Genomic DNA, 11,216 nt, shown 5'->3' on the forward strand with positions numbered 1-11,216 from the left:
ATGTTTTGACAAATCACAAGTTCTTTGATTTCCCTTACTGCTGCCTCGAGATAGAGCCGGTGCGCGCACGCGAGGTAGACCAGTGTGGCTACTTTATGCCATCCCCACGGGTTTGGAGACTTTCAGTTTCAGGCATAAAAGAGCGATGTTGATCAGTGTCTGTTTCTGCAAGAAATGGAGATGAAAGTGAGGCGGTAAAATTTGTGGTGCTGAAGAAAAGTAATGCCTCCTTCCGACATGATAGGTTATTTTTTCTTCTGATTGTTTGCATCAAAATTAAATGTCTGTGCCGGTAAGTAGACGTGTTTGCAAACGTGTCTTTCTCCTTATTTATGATGCAGCGTTTGCAGCCAAATTTTTTTCTCAGAAAACACAAAGGACCTTTGCATTTCATTTCACTGAAAAGATGGCTGAGAGAACAATCCTATCGCATCCAAATGGAAATAGATTCTGGTACAAAAAAAGGAGGATGAGTGGAGACAAAAAAAGTCATAACCACGGAATCTTGCTGAACCAATAGATAAGGACAACTATTTGTTTTCCTCTTATATGGGTGTTTGAAGGCTTCAAGTTTAAAAAAATCCTTATTTTTTTAGTGTAGGGTGTCGAAATGTGCAAAACTTATACAATAACCTGTGCAAGTGGAATATCAGTTCATAAAAAGAGTGAATACATGAAAGAAAGTAGTTGAATGCAAAACCGATTCCAAGCACACGTTGATCATTTCAATTCAAGGCACGTGATAGCAGGTGTGCATTTGACAGATATGTACAATCCTGGACTACAAAGAAGTTGCTACAGAATGGAGGCAAAGGAGCAAAACCATCATCAAATTTGATCATCAGCTAAAAGTTCTCTCCAGAAAGATAGACAACTGAAGTATGAATGCCTTTATCTTTGCTTTCAATAAAGGTAGTTCATGTACAGATTATCCACCAACACTGCAAGGGTGGTCCTTTTTTTTACAAAACCCTTCAATGGAGTGAACTATTTGAGTTACCCCAATTACAGTCTATAAACGATCGTGAGACAAGTGGTTAGAATCCTAAATCCAATTATACACAAATGTTCTAAATTATAGTATAGATTTACTCCCTTGCAGGGTAGCTTCGATCTTCATACAGCTTTATGGTTCCGAAAAATACATCTTCAGACAACTTTCATCCTTCAGTCATCATCTGTCAGCAATCAGCAGTATCATGGTTTTCGTGCCCAGAACAGTTCTCAGAATCAGTTTCCAACTCTGATGCCTCACCTTGCAACTTCATTTCCTCAGAGATCTGATCATCATGGCCGTAACCTTCGACATTCACCGCCGGTGGCTCACTGTGGTCATTCTCCTCACCATCTTCACTAGACGATGACATGGAGACCGCCTCGGGAACTAGACGTGACAGGCTGCTTGAAGGTAATCTTGCTATTTTGGCCCCTCCAGATCTGATCTTGGACTCAATGGCCTTGATCAACGAAGCTGCCTCCTCGAGAGGAACAACACGAGCACCACAAGCAAGAGCTGTAGCATGCACTAGAGGGTGTGGACCTTTTTCTCGCCCGGTCAGTTCAGACATAACACCTGGCAATGGACCTAAATTACAAAAACTTCTTTTTGGTTGTCTGATGGGTTCTGCGGGACGGTATGAAATTGGAACTGCTTCGATAGGTGCAGTCAACAATTTGTACTGTCCATCTGTAGCCCAAGGAAATGAACATATATCAGTTAATGCCCTGTACTGCTTCGATCTATTAAGATGCCTACAAGTACGGAAATCAAATAAAAGTTGAAAAGTCTAATGTGCGTGTGTGGAAGCCTGAATAACTTAGCATGTTGATTCGTGAGAAACAGTATAACTTGTTTTGAAGCTATCTGCAATAGTATAAGGGCCTATAAATACATTAATCATGAACTCTGAGGGACAGAAACATTTCAAATTTGCAGTGGTCCAAATTTTAAAACGTTCCAGAATCAACACTGAAAACCTAACAAACTAGTATTCGGTAAGCTATAATATACAGTTTACTATTCTCGAGGCACAACATCTTAAAGGATGAAACCACAGATTCAAGAAATGATGAAAATTACTCTCATTTCTGTTCTCAGTTTCTAATTTTGCAGCAATCCTGGCAGATCAATTTTACGTGTACATGCCTACTGTTTGTTTCCGCGAGGGGGGGGGGGGGGGGTGTTTCTCCTTGTCAGAAAAACAAAGGACTGGCATGCGCAGGTCAGTGAACATAAGGTGAATGGAAGTGGAAACCCTTCTCACAAGTTTAATGTGCTAAATTTCTCAGGGTTCATTTTACATATTCCTTTCCTCTTTCTTAAAGTAGAATTGCTCCCTCTTAATGAAAACTGATGTCATTTTAAAGCCACACAAGTAGAAGTAGCTGGATTGGGAACATGATATATGGGGTGGTCATGATGGACACAGCGACGTACTGGTAGAGAGTACAATGTTGGTTGTGCGAACTTACAAACTACTCCCTCCTTTCCGGTTTATAGGGCTCAAATCTGAAATCTCATCAACCAAGGTGAATTGTGAGTGGATGACACTAGTTTTAACTACCCAATTAAATATTTCTCACATATTCAATTTCCAAGGCAATAAATGTAGCATCCTCCTTTTCATTGGACTTGGATAGTGGATGTAGAAAACGATGTATGCATAGCCACTCATCTCCTTTCTCTAAACTCTATGTATTAAATAAGACATGGGACTCAAAGCACTTTAACTCAATTAGACTCAAAATGAGCCTAATATAATGGAAATCTGAAAATTTTGAGATGAGCCCTATAAACCGGAAAGGAGGGAGTAAACAGCTACACAGTAGCCCCCTCAAAAGAAAAAGGGAAAACAGCTACACTGGAAAAAGATAATGGACTAAACTGTGAAACGCTAAAAGGTTAGCAGCCTAAGGGTAGAAATGATAAAAAATAATATTACTCCCTCCATCACAGTATATTGGGCGTATCTCCAAAACGATAATTTTTCACAATTAGAAAGAAATAAGGCGCATGACATTAATTAGCCTATTAATTGGGGTGTTTTGGAAACCGTCTCCACCAATACATGCGAGGAAGACGCTCGTTTAGTGGACGGGGGGTTACTAATGCGTCAGTTTTACGATTAATTAGGCGCTTTTACAGCTCGTCGGCTCGGTTTTTCCTACCAATAGAAAAACACCTAGGTCCCAGAGCCCTGTGAGATACGCCCAATATACTGTGATGGAGGGAGTACTTGTTTTCCCCGCAAAAAAAATAGACCACATGGAAACATTAGAATATACAATGAGTACACAATGAGCAATTTATAAAGCTTTCATCATATCCACTCATTTTTATTTTAAACATTCCATCCAAAAATCCATGTATCAATATTTATTCCGTAATCAACACAAGAAAATGGAATCTAACCAGCAGAATCTCCAGGTGAATTCCTTGACACAGGCATGTATAGCGTCAGAGGTATCGCAGGAATAGCAACTGAAGTTTCTTCAGAAGGTCCATGATAGGTTGCATGATTACCCTGTGTTGCCCGGCCAGATGTGCTATTCTGCAATTAGAACTACAAATAAGAACCTTGTAACCCGGTAATAAATATCAAATGCTGTTGCGAATATTGCTGAGACAGGTAAGAGGTTGGCTGGGTAACCTGATATTTCTCAGGTGAGTCCACCTTTCTGTTCTTAGCATGCAAATAAGAACATTCTGGTCCATGCCTGCCTTGCCCCCCTGTTGATAGAACATTCAAGATTTGTTATGAAAAAGAAGAGCTTATAAGCAACAAGTTACTGGATTAATTGATATTATCTTATGCGTAGTGTATTTACCACTTGCAGGGAAAGCACATGATAACGGACGATTGTTATCAGAATTAGATAAGCCCGAATCAGTCAACAGGTTGGCAGGAATGAGCACTAGATTGGAGGTAGACTCTTGAAACATCGTGAGCCGCGACGGTGTTATTTTCTGTCTGGCTTCATCTGAACATTGCGAAGCACTCATAGTTTTCATCTGTACAACCTTATGTTTGCCTTCACTACCAGAAACTCCATGTTGAGAACAACTTTTGACTTGAGAAACCTTCTCTGACGCCTCTTTCAAGGCAGACATTGCCACATGGTAAATTTCTTCTGTGACTGACCCTTCTTTTGCAAATTTTATAGCCTCCTGACATAAATGGTTGTAAAGTACAGTGAGCGAATCTGTAGTATGTCCCTCAACCTCCGCTTCGTTAGGAGCTGAACTCTTTGCAGAAAATTCAGCATTATCTCCAGAAGTAATGTTCGATGTACTAGGGGCCAGTTTAGAAGATGACAACAAATGATTATGCTCCTTCTCAAATTTAGACACCATCCATTTTCCAGAGTTCATCTTTTTTACTACAATCATAGCTTTGCAACCAACTCTAGTTATCATTCTTGGGCGCTTCGTTTTCCCTTCGTCTGTGACCTCTTTCTTGGCTCGAACTTCACGGAAGCCTTCCTTGGAGCACACAATCTGGCGAGAAATGATTGAATTATCACGCCTTGAACGGCAATACCTGCTAATACGTGCACGAAAACCATTAAGCCTCGCATAATTTATATAGAACAATTTCGCGGCTTCTTCAGAATCAAATTCCATACCCTCAACCGGCTCCCCAACAGGGTCTACCTCGGTAGATTGTGGCTTTTCAATTGGATTAAGGTCCTGATGTGCTGACCTAATATCAAGTTTTCTTGGTGGAACTGATCCATGATTATGGGTTTTCACAAATTTAGCAACTACCCATTTGCCAGGACCAATTTTTTTTATCATTATCATAGCCTTACAACCAACTCTAGTACCTGTCCGTTCTTGCTGTTTTTGGTCAGGGTGGAGGCCTTCACAGTTACGCGTTTCATGAAATCCCTCCTTTGAGCATACAATACGACGAGAAATAATTGAATTATCACGTCTGGAGCGGGTATACCTGCTGATCCGAATACGAAAACCTGCATGTCTCGCATACAAGCTGTAAAAATCCCTTGCAGCATCTTCAGACTCAAATTCCATACCTTCGCAAGGTGTTAATTCAGTATCATCTTCATGTCCAATTAGATTTTCTGCTTCTGATGGTTCATGTGATGAAATCTCCATAACAGTAAAGGCTCGGGGAAGTCCGGTTAAATCATCATTTTGCTCATTGTCTCGTTTTGACTCAAACTGCTCTGATTAGTAATATACCTTCCATAACCAGTATCGACCGTCACAAATCTATGTAGATTTTCCTCAACGTCTCTTTTCTATACTTTTGAATAATATAATTACAACAATCATCAACGTGGCGCCTTATAAAATTACCATTATGGTCCACGGCAGTCCAGCTATGGCCCTACCTTCAAACTTGTTCACATGGTACGCAGGATGCAGAACTGTAAAATGATCTAAAGTTAGATGATATCAATCAGATATTGCAGCAAGCAGGATTGTATCTTGATAAGGAAAAATGTAAATGACTTGTGAGATCTCTGACAACTTTGTTCAAACACCAGTAAGCAAATAGGGTTAAGTGAAAGGTGTCAGGAAAATCGTCTAGGGGGTACAAGAACAGGAGCCAGGCATCTTTTTATCAGAGTTAACCACAGGATCAGATGACGGAGTTCATTGCTACCATAATATGAAAATCGTTCAGAAAATGTGTGGAGATAAAGGATTGGCCCATTTCAAAGAGCTACTCCACATCATGATTACTCGTAAGACATATTGATGATGCAGCATTGCATAGGTAAGTAGAAGCACTTTGTTGCCCTGTCAGAGCTCTAGGAACCACACAAGCAACAATTTTCTAATAATCGCAAAGTACTACAGTATATTTTTACCATTCGAAATTAGAATACTTGGTCATAAATGTCAATGGCTGGCATTCAGAAACTGAGTTAGGCATGCAAAGTTTCTGTTAAACGATTTCAGTTTAAGCCACATGGTTCTAAGTTGAGTATGACTTTTGGTTGAATTGTCCAGGAAACTTATTAGAGGTAAAAACAAACTTGGCACTATTTAAAGATACACTTTCTCCTTCTCTTCTTCGGAGCTTTTGAGCCCCTTTTCTCCTTTTATGGAACTTTTTTACTGTTGAATGTTTACTTCCATTGATGACCGTACTAACAAGGACCTGCACTAGTAACGGTCTAGTATGAACCTTACTCTGGTACAAAGTAGCACGTGATCCTCCGGCGCAGCCGCCTCACCACAAGTTCTTATTATGGACAGACACGGAACTGATCGAACACTCAAAACTGTTCTAATGATTGAGTCCATGCGCGGCAACAAAAAATTCCATTTATAGGCATGCATGAAACGGAAGTACTCCTATATATCACGGACAATAAAGCAAGAAAGCGATTAACTTGAGCCCAGATAGGACTAGAACAACAACATCACAACAAAAGTTAAAAAAAAAAAACAGAAAGCCTTTTATGTGGAGGAACTCGGCACGCACCTGTGCTCCCGATAATCCCGAAACCAGCGCAGGAAAACCGATGGGCCAGGAACCAAGAAACGAACAGCCCGAGCGGTTGCACCCAGGTGGTGGATACGGCAGGTGGTGGGGGCGGTCAAATCGAGCCCAGGCGCGACGACCAGATCAGTACGGAACGCCAGGAAGAAGGAGAGGAGGCGGAGGAAGAAGAAGATGAAGCGCGGAAGGGAGGGGATGGATTGGGCGTGGAGAAGTCGCGGCGACTGCTCATCGTTAGCATTAGGGAAAGGGATCGCCGGTGGGATTAGTGTGGATGGATGAGGAGAATTCGGGAGGAATTTTTTTTTGGATTAAAGAAAGGAGACGGCCGGGACGCGAGTGGGGGAGGGAGACGGCGAAGGTGGTGGTGGTGGATGAGGCCGGATCTTCGGAGGGCGGAACGGACGGCGGAGCGTCGAGCGCGCGGGAGCGGCGGAGGGCGGGGATCTCGAGATGTTCGTGCGTATCCGCCCGCCCAACGGCCCAACCGTCCAAGTGGATAAACAACTCACGGTGAGGCGGGCCGTGATGCTGACGTGGGGGGCTGGGGACCCATTTACCAGGGACGCTGTTTGTGCCGGGGAGGGGACTGGATGAGCGTCGCCGTTGCGTCCTTCTCATCATCCGGCGGCCGTGCTCTTTTCCGTCTTGGAAAGAAAGTTGTGGGTTTTGTTTCAAAAATCAACCCAGTTTTGCGACCTTCCATGGAAACAAAAATACTCAGAGCATCTCCTATTGTTCTCATATTTAAATGCATGAATGGCTGTGTCTATTTGTGTTAAAAAAAATAGTTATCGTATTTAAGGCATCTAAAAAGATGTTGTACACATATTGCACACATACAAAGAAACCACATGTATACATATTGCACGCACACAAAATACTAAATACATTTCAAATGAGTCCAAAACGAACAACAAATTACTCCCTCGTGTCAAAAAAAAGTCTTATATTTTGAGAAGAGTGGGTATTACATAGTTTGGCAAATTATTACATAGTGCATCAAATCCATATAACATAAATTGTTTATCAAGGTGAACAACAACGATCAACACACAATACAACAAAGTTCATCACACAAATGCAACAAGCATTACTCATATAAAGGATGTAGGAGTACCCACCACCTAGGGCGCCTCGCAGGCGGAGAGGCTCGCCTAGCCGTCTGTTGCCGGGTGGCATGCCGCAAGGACTTCTCAAGAGAGATCTGATCTTTTCGGACGGCTCATGCCCAGGCGACACGGCTGGAGGGTCCATGACGGGTGGACCAGCCAACGCGCTCGGGGCCATCGTCATTGGGTGGCTTCATCGCGTGGACTCTCACGCATGTGAGCGTGTTCGAACCTGCTTGTCGATGTCTTGGATTCGTCCGATCGCGCCAGGGAGGAGCTTCTCGGGACAACTTTGCGTCATCTGATCTGCCCCGATGTCACGCGTCCGGGTGACCCGATGATACGCCCATTTTGCATCATGTTTTCTCAATGATATTTATTGTATTTTGGATCGTTATTTCACTTTATGATGCAATCCTAATGCCCTTTCTTTCTTAATTTGCAAGTTTCACACACAAGAGGGAGATTGTTGGCAGCTGAAATTCTAGACCGAAAAGGGTTATAGAAGAGTTGAATATTGTCTCAAACTCCAAATGACCTTTAAATTTTGGAGAAATATTTTGGAATATACAAAAACACTGGCGAAGGAATTACTAGAGGAGGATCCGCGAGGGTGTCACGAGCCGATGTGGCACGCCCTACCCCTCCAAGGCTCGCCAAGCAGACTCGTGGCTCACTTGGCTGGCCCCAGGGCCCATCTTCTCCTATAAGGTGCTATTTGCCCTAGAAAATCAGAAGAAGACTTAGTACATCACCGCCATCTCGAGGCAGAACCTGGGTAGGAGCACTTTTGCTCTTCACGGGAGCGATTCCGTCGGGGAAACTTCCCTTCGGTAGGGGGAAATCGAAGACATTGTCATCACAATGTTCCCTCCTTCGTGGGAGGACCAATCTTAACCAACATCTTCACCAGCACCATATTGTCTCAAACCCTAGCTCATCTCTTGTATTCAATCTTTGCCTCAAAACCTTAGATTGGTACATGTGGGTTGCTAGTAGTGTTGATTACATCTCGTAGTTGATGCTGGTTGGTTTATTTGGTGGAAGAATATATGTTCAAATCCTTAAGCATATTCAATGCACCTATGATCTTGAACATGAGTATGATTTGTGAGTAGTTACTTTCGTTCTTGAGGACACGGGAGAAGCCTTGTTATAAGTAATCGTGTGATGTTGGTATTCGTTCTATATTTTGATGATATGTATGTTGCTCCTCTCTTAGTGGTGTCATGTGAACGTCGGCTACATGACACTTCACCATATTTGGGCCTAAGGGAAAGCATTGGGTAGTAATAAGTTGACGACGGGGTTGCGAGAGTGACACAAGCTTAAACCCTAGTTTATGTGTTATTGCGTAAGGGGCTGTTGGATCCATATGTTTCATGTTATGGTTAGAGTGATCTTAGTTTTTCCTTCGTAGTTGTAGATTGATAACCCCCAAGTCCAAGGAATCATCATAGCACTTTCCAAAGATGGAAGTGATAAGTATATAGTGTCGAACCCACAAGGAGCTAAAGGTAAAATCAATATTCTCTCAAGTTGTAACGCCCAAGATGCGATCATATCCTTATTTTGGCGTGAGGGACTCGATAGGGATAGGAGCGCATCTCGTCATTTCGCAAGAATGGATATCGTTACCAGTACATGTACATAAGAGATGAGTATATGGAAATGGCGTAACTCGCCACAAGATATAGCATCAACATCTCAATACAACAACACATGCAAACATCATGTAGAAGAGCAGGGTCCGACTATAGACAAAATCAAACAATAAAAGAATGAAATCTATCCTTGCTATCTTAGGCTGTCGGTCTGGAACCCATCCAAGATTGATGAAGAAGAAGAAGAAGAAAACCCCAAATAGAACAATCATCGCGCTCACATCAAAGTATCGCTTTACCTGTACCTGCAATTATTGTTGTAGTAATTTGTGAGCCACAGGGACTCAACAATATCATTTCCAAAGGCATCAAGACTAGCAAAGTTTAATGGGTGAGGTATGGTTAAGTGGTGAGGCTGCATCAATCACTAAGCATTTATTTGAGTGGCTAACTTACGAGTACAAGAATAAGAGGGGGTGATTTACACATAAATGAACATGAACTAATAATGACCTTGAAGTGATCCTTAAAACCTACTTATGCTAGACATAACCCCACGTTGTCCTCTCTCGGATACAGAGTTCACGAGAAGAGACAGTCACAGTTACGCACACAGTTGGCAAGTTTTAATTAAGTTTACTTCAGGTTTGCTATGACCGAGTGTTAAACAAAGTTTCCAAGTTGACACATAACCGTGGGCACGAATTTCCGAAAGATTTAACCCTGCAGGAACGCTCCAACTAATCCATCACAAACTACCACAAGCTGCATTCGAAACCTCGACCACGAAAAACCCGTGATCACCTCGGATTCCTAGTGGAAACCTCAACCTTGAGATAGCCCAAAGTATCCTCGGAATCCTCGCACAAGACGTTCGAGAAAGGTAAAACAAATCTAGCAAGGTCGCCTGATGTGCCAACGATCCCGATAGGAGCCACGTATCTCGTTCTTAGGGCACAATGGATGAGCTATGGTTACCATGCTAAAACACTGAGTTGCCCAATGGAGCGTTAATAAGCTGCTCTGGGTTGGACGCACACTCATGACGAGCACTAGCCCCCCCCCCCCCCGGGGGGGGGGGGTGATTAATTATCCACGGGTTAATTACTCCCTATGCGGTCCATTAGTTATTAGGCAAATGTAATACCAAAGTTGGGCCTTGCCAGAAGAGTTTTATCCCAAAACAAAAATCAAGGGGGTCCCCATTGTTGGGGAACGTTGCATGAGAAACAAAATTTTCCTACGCACACGAAGACCTATCATGGTGATGTTCATCTACGAGAGGGATATCGGATCCACATACCCTTGTAGATCGCTCAGCGGGAAGCGTTAAGAAATGCGGTTGATGTAGTGGTACGTCTTCACGATCCGTCCCACGAACCGTCTCACGATCCGTCCCACGATCCGTTCCAATCTAGTGCCGAACGGACGGCACCTCCGCGTTCAGCACATGTATAGCTCGATGACGATCTCCGCCTTCTTGATCCAGCAAGAGAGACGGGAAAGTAGATGAGTTCTCCGGCAGCGTGACGGCGCGCCGGCGAGGGTGCTGATCTATTCCTATAGGGCTTCGCCCGAGCACCGCTGAAATCCGATCTAGAGGAAGAACTACGAGGTATGGGTTTGAGTTGCACGTGGCAAAGTTGTGTCTCAAAAACCCTAAAACCTCTAGTATATATAGGAGGAGGGGAGGGGCTAGCCTTGGGGATCAAGGGAGCCCCAGGGACGCCGGCCGAAAGGAGGAGGAGGACTCCAACTCCCATTCGGTTTAGGAAGGAGGAGTCCTCCTCTTCCTTCCCATCTCCCTCTTTTTTTTTCTTTTTTTTGGTTTTCTTCTTGTGGCGCCATAGTCCACTTGTGCTGGCCTCACCAGCCTACTAAGGGCTGGTGCGCCACCCTAGGACTATTGAGCTCACTCCCGGGTGGGTGGGCCCCTCCCGGTGAAAACCCAGAACCCATTCGTCACTCCTCGTACACTCCCGGTAATGCCCGGAATCTTTCCGGTGACCAAATGAAACCAT

The 11,216-nt window shown here is 43.4% G+C and overlaps 1 protein-coding gene across 3 annotated transcripts; it reads right to left on the reverse strand.

The window, feature by feature from the left end:
* Positions 1–875: 875 nt before the first annotated feature.
* Positions 876–6,885, reverse strand: LOC123449117. Of its 3 annotated transcripts, none has more exons than XM_045126209.1 (6): positions 6,462–6,885; positions 6,167–6,331; positions 3,829–5,394; positions 3,651–3,730; positions 3,413–3,551; positions 876–1,687 (listed from the first exon to the last, which is right to left on the reverse strand). In XM_045126209.1, exons 3-6 carry the CDS (start codon positions 5,117–5,119, stop codon positions 1,182–1,184), a joined length of 2,016 nt encoding a protein of 671 aa, XP_044982144.1. In that variant the 5' UTR covers positions 5,120–5,394; positions 6,167–6,331; positions 6,462–6,885; the 3' UTR covers positions 876–1,181. The 3 variants fall into 3 exon arrangements, with proteins under 3 accessions (XP_044982144.1, XP_044982145.1, XP_044982143.1); XM_045126210.1 differs by lacking the exon at positions 6,167–6,331 and having other exon boundaries at positions 3,829–4,498; positions 4,828–5,394; positions 6,462–6,881; XM_045126208.1 differs by lacking the exon at positions 6,167–6,331.
* Between the last annotated feature and the right edge of the window lie 4,331 nt (positions 6,886–11,216).

This window comes from Hordeum vulgare, chromosome 4H, assembly GCF_904849725.1.
Source record: "Hordeum vulgare subsp. vulgare chromosome 4H, MorexV3_pseudomolecules_assembly, whole genome shotgun sequence".
NCBI classification, from domain to species: Eukaryota; Viridiplantae; Streptophyta; class Magnoliopsida; order Poales; family Poaceae; genus Hordeum; species Hordeum vulgare.